The following is a 13,393-nucleotide window of genomic DNA, read 5'->3' as shown; positions in this document are numbered from 1 at the left end:
AGAATATATTGGGGTTACGTGCACCCACAATTTTTACTACTGGTATACAGTGCCAGTGTCTGACTGGGAATTCAAAGAATATATTGGGGTTACGTGCACCCACAATTTTTACTACTGGTATACAGTGCCATTGTCTGACTGGGAATTCAAAGAATATATTGGGAATACAAATACCCTCATTTCTTGCTACTGCCATATAGTGCCAGTTTCTGACTGGGAATTCAAAGAATATATTGGGGTTACGTGCACCCACAATTTTTACTACTGGTATACAGTGCCATTGTCTGACTGGGAATTCAAAGAATATATTGGGGTTATAAATACCCTCATTTCTTGCTACTGCCATATAGTGCCAGTTTCTGACTGGTAATTCAAAGAATATATTGGGGTTACGTGCACCCACAATTTTTACTACTGGTATACAGTGCCATTGTCTGACTGGGAATTCAAAGAGTATATTGGGAATACAAATACCCTCATTTCTTGCTACTGCCATATAGTGCCAGTTTCTGACTGGGAATTCAAAGAATATATTGGGGTTACGTGCACCCACAATTTTTACTACTGGTATACAGTGCCATTGTCTGACTGGGAATTCAAAGAATATATTGGGGTTATAAATACCCTCATTTCTTGCTACTGCCATATAGTGCCAGTTTCTGACTGGTAATTCAAAGAATATATTGGGGTTACGTGCACCCACAATTTTTACTACTGGTATACAGTGCCATTGTCTGACTGGGAATTCAAAGAGTATATTGGGAATACAAATACCCTCATTTCTTGCTACTGCCATATAGTGCCAGTGTCTGACTGGGAATTCAAAGAATATATTGGGGTTACGTGCACCCACAATTTTTACTACTGGTATACAGTGCCATTGTCTGACTGGGAATTCAAAGAATATATTGGGGTTATAAATACCCTCATTTCTTGCTACTGCCATATAGTGCCAGTTTCTGACTGGTAATTCAAAGAATATATTGGGGTTACGTGCACCCACAATTTTTACTACTGGTATACAGTGCCATTGTCTGACTGGGAATTCAAAGAGTATATTGGGAATACAAATACCCTCATTTCTTGCTACTGCCATATAGTGCCAGTTTCTGACTGGTAATTCAAAGAATATATTGGGGTTACGTGCACCCACAATTTTTACTACTGGTATACAGTGCCATTGTCTGACTGGGAATTCAAAGAATATATTGGGGTTATAAATACCCTCATTTCTTGCTACTGCCATATAGTGCCAGTTTCTGACTGGTAATTCAAAGAATATATTGGGGTTACGTGCACCCACAATTTTTACTACTGGTATACAGTGCCATTGTCTGACTGGGAATTCAAAGAGTATATTGGGAATACAAATACCCTCATTTCTTGCTACTGCCATATAGTGCCAGTTTCTGACTGGTAATTCAAAGAATATATTGGGGTTACGTGCACCCACAATTTTTACTACTGGTATACAGTGCCATTGTCTGACTGGGAATTCAAAGAGTATATTGGGAATACAAATACCCTCATTTCTTGCTACTGCCATATAGTGCCAGTTTCTGACTGGGAATTCAAAGAATATATTGGGGTTACGTGCACCCACAATTTTTACTACTGGTATACAGTGCCATTGTCTGACTGGGAATTCAAAGAATATATTGGGGTTATAAATACCCTCATTTCTTGCTACTGCCATATAGTGCCAGTTTCTGACTGGTAATTCAAAGAATATATTGGGGTTACGTGCACCCACAATTTTTACTACTGGTATACAGTGCCATTGTCTGACTGGGAATTCAAAGAGTATATTGGGAATACAAATACCCTCATTTCTTGCTACTGCCATATAGTGCCAGTTTCTGACTGGTAATTCAAAGAATATATTGGGGTTACGTGCACCCACAATTTTTACTACTGGTATACAGTGCCATTGTCTGACTGGGAATTCAAAGAGTATATTGGGAATACAAATACCCTCATTTCTTGCTACTGCCATATAGTGCCAGTTTCTGACTGGGAATTCAAAGAATATATTGGGGTTACGTGCACCCACAATTTTTACTACTGGTATACAGTGCCATTGTCTGACTGGGAATTCAAAGAATATATTGGGGTTATAAATACCCTCATTTCTTGCTACTGCCATATAGTGCCAGTTTCTGACTGGTAATTCAAAGAATATATTGGGGTTACGTGCACCCACAATTTTTACTACTGGTATACAGTGCCATTGTCTGACTGGGAATTCAAAGAATATATTGGGGTTATAAATACCCTCATTTCTTGCTACTGCCATATAGTGCCAGTTTCTGACTGGTAATTCAAAGAATATATTGGGGTTACGTGCACCCACAATTTTTACTACTGGTATACAGTGCCATTGTCTGACTGGGAATTCAAAGAGTATATTGGGAATACAAATACCCTCATTTCTTGCTACTGCCATATAGTGCCAGTGTCTGACTGGGAATTCAAAGAATATATTGGGGTTACGTGCACCCACAATTTTTACTACTGGTATACAGTGCCATTGTCTGACTGGGAATTCAAAGAGTATATTGGGAATACAAATACCCTCATTTCTTGCTACTGCCATATAGTGCCAGTGTCTGACTGGGAATTCAAAGAATATATTGGGGTTACGTGCACCCACAATTTTTACTACTGGTATACAGTGCCATTGTCTGACTGGGAATTCAAAGAATATATTGGGGTTATAAATACCCTCATTTCTTGCTACTGCCATATAGTGCCAGTTTCTGACTGGTAATTCAAAGAATATATTGGGGTTACGTGCACCCACAATTTTTACTACTGGTATACAGTGCCATTGTCTGACTGGGAATTCAAAGAGTATATTGGGAATACAAATACCCTCATTTCTTGCTACTGCCATATAGTGCCAGTGTCTGACTGGGAATTCAAAGAATATATTGGGGTTACGTGCACCCACAATTTTTACTACTGGTATACAGTGCCAATTTCTAACTAGGAATTCAAAATGCGCAAGGCTCCCGGAAAGGGACGTGGACGAGGCCGTGGGCGAGGTCGGGGGAATGGTTCTGGGGAGCAAGGTAGCAGTGAAGCCACAGGGCGTCCCGTGCCTACTCCTGTGGGGCAGCAAGCATTGCGCCACTCCACAGTGCCAGGGTTGCTTGCCACATTAACTAAACTGCAGGGTACAAACCTTAGTAGGCCCGAGAACCAGGAACAGGTCTTGCAATGGCTGTCAGAGAACGCTTACAGCACATTGTCCAGCAGCCAGTCAGACTCTGCCTCCTCTCCTCCTATTACCCAACAGTCTTGTCTTCCTTCCTCCCAAAATTCCGAAGCTTTACAGAACAATAACCCAAACTGTCCCTGCTCCCCAGAGCTGTTCTCCGCTCCTTTCATTGTCCCTCAACCTGCCTCTCCACGTCACGATTCCACGAACCTAACAGAGGAGCATCTGTGTCCAGATGCTCAAACACTAGAGTCTCCTCCATCTCCGTTCGATTTGGTGGTGGATGACCAGCAACCCACCCTCATCGACGATGATGTGACGCAGTTGCCGTCAGGGCATCCAGTTGACCGGCGCATTGTGCGGGAGGAGGAGATGAGACAGGAGTTGGAAGAGGAAGTGGTGGATGATGAGGACACTGACCCGACCTGGACAGGGGGGATGTCAAGCGGGGAAAGTAGTGTGGATGTTGAGGCAGGTGCAGCACCAAAAAGGGTAGCTAGAGGCAGAGGCAGAGGTCAGCAGCTTAGGCGAAGCCAGGCCACACCCGGAATCTCCCAAGATGTTCCAGTTCGTACCCAGCCCCGAAAAACTCCCACCTCGAGGGCACGTTTCTCGAAGGTGTGGAGTTTTTTCAAGGAATGCGCCGAGGACAGATATAGTGTTGTCTGCACAATTTGCCTCTCGAAATTGATTAGGGGCTCTGAGAAGAGCAACCTGTCCACCACTTCAATGCGCCGTCATTTGGAATCCAAGCACTGGAATCAGTGGCAGGCAGCAACGGCAGGACAAAGGCCGCCTGCCGTTCACGCCACTGCCACTGCCTCTGCCACTGCCTCTGCCTCTGCCACTGCCACTGCTGACTGTGCTGGCGATGCACTCCAGAGGACGAGCCAGGACACCACTTCATCTGCCTCCGCCACTTTGTTGACTTCTACCTCATCCTCCCCTGGTCCTGTCTTATCTCCTTCTCCTGCACCATCAAAGGCACCATCAGGCGTTTCTTTACAACAACCCACCATCTCTCAGACATTGGAGCGGCGGCAGAAATACACTGCTAACCACCCACACGCGCAAGCCTTGAACGCCAACATCGCTAAACTGCTGGCCCAGGAGATGTTGGCGTTCCGGCTTGTTGAAACTCCCGCCTTCCTGGACCTGATGGCAACTGCGGCACCTCGCTATGCCGTCCCTAGCCGTCACTACTTCTCCCGGTGTGCCGTCCCCGCCTTGCACCAGCACGTGTCACTCAACATCAGGCGGGCCCTTAGTTCCGCGCTTTGCACAAAGGTCCACTTGACCACCGACGCGTGGACAAGTGCATGCGGACAGGGACGCTACATTTCACTGACGGCACACTGGGTGAATGTAGTTGAGGCTGGGACTGCTTCCCAAACTGGCCCGGTGTACCTCGTCTCCCCGCCTAACATTCCTGGCAGGGACACGAGAAGAACACCCCCCTCCTCCTCCTCCTCTACCGCCTCCTCCTCCGCCACCGCCTCCTCCTCCGCCACCGCCTCCTCCTCCGCTGTTAGATTGACCCCAGCTACGAGTTGGAAACGTTGCAGCACTGGCGTTGGTAGACGTCAGCAGGCTGTGCTGAAGCTGATCAGCTTGGGGGACAGACAGCACACTGCCTCCGAGGTGAGGGATGCCCTCCTCGATGAGACGGCAATATGGTTTGAGCCGCTGCACCTGGGCCCAGGCATGGTCGTTTGTGATAACGGCCGGAACCTGGTAGCAGCTCTGGAGCTTGCCGGACTCCAACATGTTCCATGCCTGGCCCACGTCTTCAACCTAGTGGTGCAATGTTTCCTAAAGAGCTACCCCAATGTTCCAGAGCTACTGGTGAAAGTGCGGCGCATGTGCGCCCACTTTCGCAAGTCGACAGTAGCCGCTGCTAGCTTAAAATCTCTCCAGCAACGCCTGCATGTGCCACAACACCGGCTTTTGTGCGACGTCCCCACACGCTGGAACTCAACGTTTCAGATGTTGAATAGAGTGGTTGAGCAGCAGAGACCTTTGATGGAATACCAGCTACAAAACCCTAGGGTGCCACAAAGTCAGCTGCCTCAGTTTCACATCCATGAGTGGCCATGGATGAGAGACCTTTGTGACATCCTACGGGTCTTTGAGGAGTCCACAAGGAGGGTGAGCTCTGAGGATGCGATGGTGAGCCTTACAATCCCGCTCTTGTGTGTTCTGAGAGAATCCCTGATTGACATCAGGGATAACTCAGATCACACAGAGGAGTTAGGGATAGCATCCGATCCGTCACAGCTGGAGAGTAGGTCCACACATCTGTCCGCTTCACTGCGTTTAATGGAGGAGGAGGAGGAGGAGGAGGAGGAAGAAGAGTTGTCCGATGATGTGATGGTGATACAGGAGGCTTCCGGGCAACTTCGAATCGTCCCATTGTTGCAGCGCGGATGGGTAGACATGGAGGATGAGGAGGAAATGGAGATTGAACTTTCCGGTGGGGCCAGAGGAGTCATGCCAACTAACACTGTGGCAGACATGGCTGAGTTCATGTTGGGGTGCTTTACAACCGACAAGCGTATTGTCAAAATCATGGAGGACAACCAGTACTGGATCTTTGCTATCCTTGACCCCCGGTATAAAAACAACATCTCGTCTTTTATTCCGGTAGAGGGGAGGGCCAATCGCATCAATGCTTGCCACAGGCAATTGGTGCAGAATATGATGGAGATGTTTCCAGCATGTGACGTTGGCGGCAGGGAGGGCAGTTCCTCCAGTAGGCAACCAAGTTCTCACCGGTCCACACAAACGAGGGGCACACTGTCTAAGGTCTGGGACACCTTGATGGCACCCCCTCGCCAAAGTGCCGCCACGGAGGGTCCTAGTGTCACCAGGCGTGAGAAGTATAGGCGCATGTTGCGGGAATACCTTTCCGACCACAGCCCTGTCCTCTCCGACCCCTCTGCGCCCTACACGTATTGGGTGTCGAAGTTGGACCTGTGGCTTGAACTTGCCCTATATGCCTTGGAGGTGCTGTCCTGTCCTGCCGCCAGCGTCCTATCTGAGAGGGTGTTCAGTGCAGCCGGTGGCATCATCACTGACAAGCGCACCCGTCTGTCAGCTGAGAGTGCCGACCGGCTCACTTTGATAAAAATGAACCACCACTGGATAGAGCCTTCATTTTTGTGCCCACCTGTGTAAAGCACCCCAACATGAAACTCCATGTCTGTACTCAACCTCTCCAATTCCTCCGCATCCTCATACTCATCCACCATAAGCGTTGCACAATTCTGCTAATACTAGGCTCCCTCCAACATGATTTCCCCCAACTCTGCTGGTTAGAGGCTCCCTCCACCCTGATTTCCACCAACTCTGCTGGTTAGAGGCTCCCTCCACCCTGCTTTCCCACAACTCTGCTGGTTAGAGGCTCCCTCCACCATGAATTTGCCCAAACTGGGCTGTTTAGAGGCTCCCTCCACCCTGATTTCCACCAACTCTGCTGGTTAGAGGCTCCCTCCACCCTGCTTTCCCACAACTCTGCTGGTTAGAGGCTCCCTCCACCATGAATTTGCCCAAACTGGGCTGTTTAGAGGCTCCCTCCACCATGAATTGGTCCAAACTGGGGTGGTTAGAGGCTCCCTCCACCATTAATTGGTCCAAACTGGGCTGGTTAGAGGCTCCCTCCACCATTAATTGGTCCAAACTGGGCTGGTTAGAGGCTCCCTCCACCATGAATTGGTCCAAACTGGGGTTTTTAGAGGCTCCCTCCACCATGAATTGGTCCAAACTTGGCTGTTTAGAGGCTCCCTCCACCATTAATTGGTCCAAACTGGGCTGGTTAGAGGCTCCCTCCACCATGAATTGGTCCAAACTGGGTTTTTTAGAGGCTCCCTCCACCATGAATTTGCCCAAACTGGGCTGTTTAGAGGCTCCCTCCACCATGAATTGGTCCAAACTGGGTTTTTTAGAGGCTCCCTCCACCATGAATTGGTCCAAACTGGGCTGGTTAGAGGCTCCCTCCACCATGAATTGGTCCAAACTGGGGTGGTTAGAGGCTCCCTCCACCATTAATTGGTCCAAACTGGGCTGGTTAGAGGCTCCCTCCACCATTAATTGGTCCAAACTGGGCTGGTTAGAGGCTCCCTCCACCATTAATTGGTCCAAACTGGGCTGGTTAGAGGCTCCCTCCACCATGAATTTGCCCAAACTGGGCTGTTTAGAGGCTCCCTCCACCATGAATTTGCCCAAACTGGGCTGGTTAGAGGCTCCCTCCACCATGAATTGGTCCAAACTGGGGTTTTTAGAGGCTCCCTCCACCATGAATTGGTCCAAACTTGGCTGTTTAGAGGCTCCCTCCACCATGAATTGGTCCAAACTGGGGTGGTTAGAGGCTCCCTCCACCATTAATTGGTCCAAACTGGGCTGGTTAGAGGCTCCCTCCACCATTAATTGGTCCAAACTGGGCTGGTTAGAGGCTCCCTCCACCATGAATTGGTCCAAACTGGGTTTTTTAGAGGCTCCCTCCACCATGAATTTGCCCAAACTGGGCTGTTTAGAGGCTCCCTCCACCATGAATTGGTCCAAACTGGGCTGGTTAGAGGCTCCCTCCACCATGAATTTCCCAAAACTTGGCTGTTTAGAGGCTCCCTCCACTATTAATTGGTCCAAACTGGGCTGGTTAGAGGCTCCCTCCACCATGAATTGGTCCAAACTGGGGTTTTTAGAGGCTCCCTCCACCATGAATTGGTCCAAACTTGGCTGTTTAGAGGCTCCCTCCACCATGAATTGGTCCAAACTGGGGTGGTTAGAGGCTCCCTCCACCATTAATTGGTCCAAACTGGGCTGGTTAGAGGCTCCCTCCACCATTAATTGGTCCAAACTGGGCTGGTTAGAGGCTCCCTCCACCATGAATTTGCCCAAACTGGGCTGTTTAGAGGCTCCCTCCACCATGAATTTGCCCAAACTGGGCTGGTTAGAGGCTCCCTCCACCATGAATTGGTCCAAACGGGTTTTTAGAGGCTCCCTTCACCATGAATTGGTCCAAACTTGGCTGTTTAGAGGCTCCCTCCACCATGAATTGGTCCAAACTGGGGTGGTTAGAGGCTCCCTCCACCATTAATTGGTCCAAACTGGGCTGGTTAGAGGCTCCCTCCACCATTAATTGGTCCAAACTGGGCTGGTTAGAGGCTCCCTCCACCATGAATTGGTCCAAACTGGGGTTTTTAGAGGCTCCCTCCACCATGAATTGGTCCAAACTTGGCTGTTTAGAGGCTCCCTCCACCATTAATTGGTCCAAACTGGGCTGGTTAGAGGCTCCCTCCACCATGAATTGGTCCAAACTGGGTTTTTTAGAGGCTCCCTCCACCATGAATTTGCCCAAACTGGGCTGTTTAGAGGCTCCCTCCACCATGAATTTGCCCAAACTGGGCTGGTTAGAGGCTCCCTCCACCATGAATTGGTCCAAACTGGGGTTTTTAGAGGCTCCCTCCACCATGAATTGGTCCAAACTTGGCTGTTTAGAGGCTCCCTCCACCATTAATTGGTCCAAACTGGGCTGGTTAGAGGCTCCCTCCACCATGAATTGGTCCAAACTGGGTTTTTTAGAGGCTCCCTCCACCATGAATTTGCCCAAACTGGGCTGTTTAGAGGCTCCCTCCACCATGAATTGGTCCAAACTGGGGTGGTTAGAGGCTCCCTCCACCATTAATTGGTCCAAACTGGGCTGGTTAGAGGCTCCCTCCACCATGAATTGGTCCAAACTGGGGTTTTTAGAGGCTCCCTCCACCATGAATTGGTCCAAACTTGGCTGTTTAGAGGCTCCCTCCACCATGAATTGGTCCAAACTGGGGTGGTTAGAGGCTCCCTCCACCATTAATTGGTCCAAACTGGGCTGGTTAGAGGCTCCCTCCACCATTAATTGGTCCAAACTGGGCTGGTTAGAGGCTCCCTCCACCATGAATTTGCCCAAACTGGGCTGTTTAGAGGCTCCCTCCAACATGAATTTGCCCAAACTGGGCTGGTTAGAGGCTCCCTCCACCATGAATTGGTCCAAACGGGTTTTTAGAGGCTCCCTTCACCATGAATTGGTCCAAACTTGGCTGTTTAGAGGCTCCCTCCACCATGAATTGGTCCAAACTGGGGTGGTTAGAGGCTCCCTCCACCATTAATTGGTCCAAACTGGGCTGGTTAGAGGCTCCCTCCACCATTAATTGGTCCAAACTGGGCTGGTTAGAGGCTCCCTCCACCATGAATTGGTCCAAACTGGGGTTTTTAGAGGCTCCCTCCACCATGAATTGGTCCAAACTTGGCTGTTTAGAGGCTCCCTCCACCATGAATTGGTCCAAACTGGGGTGGTTAGAGGCTCCCTCCACCATTAATTGGTCCAAACTGGGCTGGTTAGAGGCTCCCTCCACCATTAATTGGTCCAAACTGGGCTGGTTAGAGGCTCCCTCCACCATGAATTTGCCCAAACTGGGCTGTTTAGAGGCTCCCTCCACCATGAATTTGCCCAAACTGGGCTGGTTAGAGGCTCCCTCCACCATGAATTGGTCCAAACGGGTTTTTAGAGGCTCCCTTCACCATGAATTGGTCCAAACTTGGCTGTTTAGAGGCTCCCTCCACCATGAATTGGTCCAAACTGGGGTGGTTAGAGGCTCCCTCCACCATTAATTGGTCCAAACTGGGCTGGTTAGAGGCTCCCTCCACCATTAATTGGTCCAAACTGGGCTGGTTAGAGGCTCCCTCCACCATGAATTGGTCCAAACTGGGGTTTTTAGAGGCTCCCTCCACCATGAATTGGTCCAAACTTGGCTGTTTAGAGGCTCCCTCCACCATTAATTGGTCCAAACTGGGCTGGTTAGAGGCTCCCTCCACCATGAATTGGTCCAAACTGGGTTTTTTAGAGGCTCCCTCCACCATGAATTTGCCCAAACTGGGCTGTTTAGAGGCTCCCTCCACCATGAATTGGTCCAAACTGGGGTGGTTAGAGGCTCCCTCCACCATTAATTGGTCCAAACTGGGCTGGTTAGAGGCTCCCTCCACCATTAATTGGTCCAAACTGGGCTGGTTAGAGGCTCCCTCCACCATGAATTTGCCCAAACTGGGCTGGTTAGAGGCTCCCTCCACCATGAATTGGTCCAAACTGGGTTTTTTAGAGGCTCCCTCCACCATGAATTTGCCCAAACTGGGCTGGTTAGAGGCTCCCTCCACCATGAATTGGTCCAAACTGGGGTTTTTAGAGGCTCCCTCCACCATGAATTTGCCCAAACTCTGCTGGTTAGAGGCTCAATCCACCCTGATTTTCAAAACAAATGTTGGTGCCAACCTCAACTTACTACAAGGGCCAAATTCACTGCTGGTGACAAGCTCTCCTCACTGCAAGTGCCAAATACACATGTTTCAAGGTGTTTTCCTACTGTCAGAGAGGTGGTATTGAGTGTGTAAAGTGTGTAGTTGTTAGGCTGTGATGTTGGGGTAATAGAGGGTCTTTGGTGTGTTAGATGCCCCCAGACATGCTTCCCCTGCTGTCCCAGTGTCATTCCAGAGGTGTTGGCATCATTTCCTGGGGTGTCATAGTGGACTTGGTGACCCTCCAGACACGGATTTGGGTTTCCCCCTTAACGAGTATCTGTTCCCCATAGACTATAATGGGGTTCGAAACCCGTTCGAACACACGAACATTGAGCGGCTGTTCGAATCGAATTTCGAACCTCGAACATTTTAGTGTTCGCTCATCTCTATTTATGGACCTTGAAAAAGCCGCTAGCAGTTTTTCCGTGCGATTTTTGCCAATTCCACACCCATATCTGTGATGTGGATATTCCGCCTCCCATTGACTGCGTTGGTTTTTGCATGAGGAATCCAACTGAAGGAAGCTTTTTTTCTGCTAGTTAACTTGATAAATAAAACGAGCGGAACCCATAGAACTCTATGGGGAGGTGTTTTTTCCACCTAAATTCTGACACTGAGCGTCAAAATCAGTGCCCAAAAACTCCGTGTGAATGGGTCCATAGAGGACACATGGCAAAATGATTCTCTCTTTGGTGTTCTCTGAATTACTGTGTCCTTTTTTATATGTCCCTCTGGCGCATGTAAATCTAAGGTTTATCAGAATATTCAGCTCTATGTATTAAAAGTTTCTCTTTTCTGGACAGTTTACACCTTCAAAACAAAAAATGATCCAAGAAATCAGAGACTCTATCCGCCTACTGCGTAAAACAGCAAAGGAATGCATTGAGAGAAGACAAAAGATGGTAGAAGATGGGGTTGAGGTCCCTACTGATATACTGACTCAGATACTCAGAGGAGCTGGTAAATGTGTCCAATACTGTTTATTCTCATTGCCTACAATTGGTCATGCCCTCCATATTATTGAGTGGACAGATCAATGCCCCATAATATTGATGATACACTTCTCTCCTTAAATGCTTTGTTCTGCTTAGGAGCCCTGCTCTTCCCAATATGTGTCTCTCCCATTTGTCTGCTCATCCCACTGCTGTCATATATCCTCCTTGCCATCATCCTGAGTGAACAAGGCACAAACTCCAGCAAGACACGTGCACTGATATCCTGAAATACTCTGTTCTGCTGTTGCCTTTGCTCCTGTGAGATGACTGGTGACATGGAGCTCTTTCATAGAAAGGAATCCAGGAATCCACCATAACATTGGACTTTATTCTCTATCTTGGACTGAACGTTTAACCCTTTCATGGCCAGTGTATCTGACCCACTACCACATTTTCCTTTATATTGCATTTTGCATTTATACTTAAGTTCTTTTTCACTTTACTTTTACAGCTATGGAAGACGAGTATGACATTGAGATCATAATAGACAACTTTGTCACTTTCTTTATTGCTGGTAAGTATTCATTAATGTTTTAAACACTGACTGTACCCAAATATACTAGCAAGGAATTAAGTTGTTACCCTTAAATTCATCAAATTCAAGCTGCCAGTGATCCCTACTGTTTGCTATGCAGTTCTCCCCCTCCCCCCAAAAAAAAGATGGAGGCAAAACACCATGCAAGTACCACCCTACTCCCACCAAGGATTTATTCTATTCCCAAAATCAACAGCCCCTATCCCTGAGCATTTGGAATTCGGAGACCTTGCTTATCATTTTGTGATCGCTGTGTCTGTATGGTCACTTCTTCTAAAGAAGAAGATGGGAAGGTCTTGGGCCCTGGAATTGGTTGTTGTTCTCACTGTCCTAGTAAAGTGTTTCACTACCAATATCGTTGTCATTTTACCCAGGACAAGAAACCACTGCCAACCAGTTAGCATTTGCTGTTCAAGAATTGGCACGACATCCTGAGATTCTGCAAAAGTGAGTTTTCTTGGTTTAGGGGTGAGTTGTGGTGGGAGATCACAGCGGCATAGCCAAAGGACCAACCTAAAGAGATGGGGCATGCAGAAATAGCATGTATGCTTTATATAAAGCTTAAAGGGCCAGAGCACGACATGGAAATTCAGTAAACACAAAAGAAAAAAAAGTATCATGTTATACTCCTCATAAACTCTTTAGACCCCTGTTCTAGTTGGTAGGTGAAAAATAGATTATGTGGGATAACCTTATTTAAGTCAATTAGTTATGCCGGGGCTGTTTTAAGGTGCCTGAAGACCCTTCCCCATATGTCCAGTGAATCATCAACTATAAACATGACAATGCCAGTCAGTATTCTTTTCCTTGCATTCACAGGGTCAAAGCTGAGGTGGACAATGTCATTGGTTTGAGACGAGATATTGAATACGATGACCTTGGTAAACTACGGTACCTATCTCAGGTAAGGGTGTGGTCATACTAGCATTGTGTGACTGTTCAGGGACTCCATCTCAGAGTCTCCACCAGGCAAAAACAGAGCGGAAAGCTGGAGGACTCCATTATAGTCTATGGGGTCTGCAGGTTTCTGCTGGTCGCCGCTTTTTTCAGGTCCCCAAGTGGACCCGGAGAATAGCAACTCGAATGGTAGTGTGAACCTAGCGTAAAGGAGGATATAACCTGCCACTTTCCCACACATGTTGCTGTAATCCATCACACCAGCAGGTGGTGCTGTGTCCCCACATTTTGCATTGGATATGTCTACAGTACATTGTAACGCAGTCACCACTGTATATTATTATAGAACTAGCCTCTGCCCGCGACTTCATCTGCAGGTTGTTGGTGTCGATTATCTGCCTATATTCAGCAAATTGC

General features: G+C 48.0%; 1 protein-coding gene across 1 annotated transcript in view; it reads left to right on the top strand.

Annotated features, from left to right (window-relative positions):
• LOC142212700 (cholesterol 24-hydroxylase-like) overlaps positions 1-13,393 on the top strand; it is a 38,160-nt gene that overhangs the window by 16,475 nt on the left and 8,292 nt on the right. The window contains exons 8-11 of the mRNA XM_075280685.1: positions 11,353-11,509; positions 11,996-12,058; positions 12,454-12,526; positions 12,899-12,983. Of these exons, the coding sequence (XP_075136786.1) occupies positions 11,353-11,509; positions 11,996-12,058; positions 12,454-12,526; positions 12,899-12,983 (378 nt within the window). The remainder of the gene's footprint in view (positions 1-11,352; positions 11,510-11,995; positions 12,059-12,453; positions 12,527-12,898; positions 12,984-13,393) is intronic.

Source organism: Leptodactylus fuscus, chromosome 7 (assembly GCF_031893055.1).
Source record: "Leptodactylus fuscus isolate aLepFus1 chromosome 7, aLepFus1.hap2, whole genome shotgun sequence".
NCBI lineage: Eukaryota > Metazoa > Chordata > Amphibia > Anura > Leptodactylidae > Leptodactylus > Leptodactylus fuscus.
This window is presented reverse-complemented; position numbering and strand designations above follow the sequence as displayed.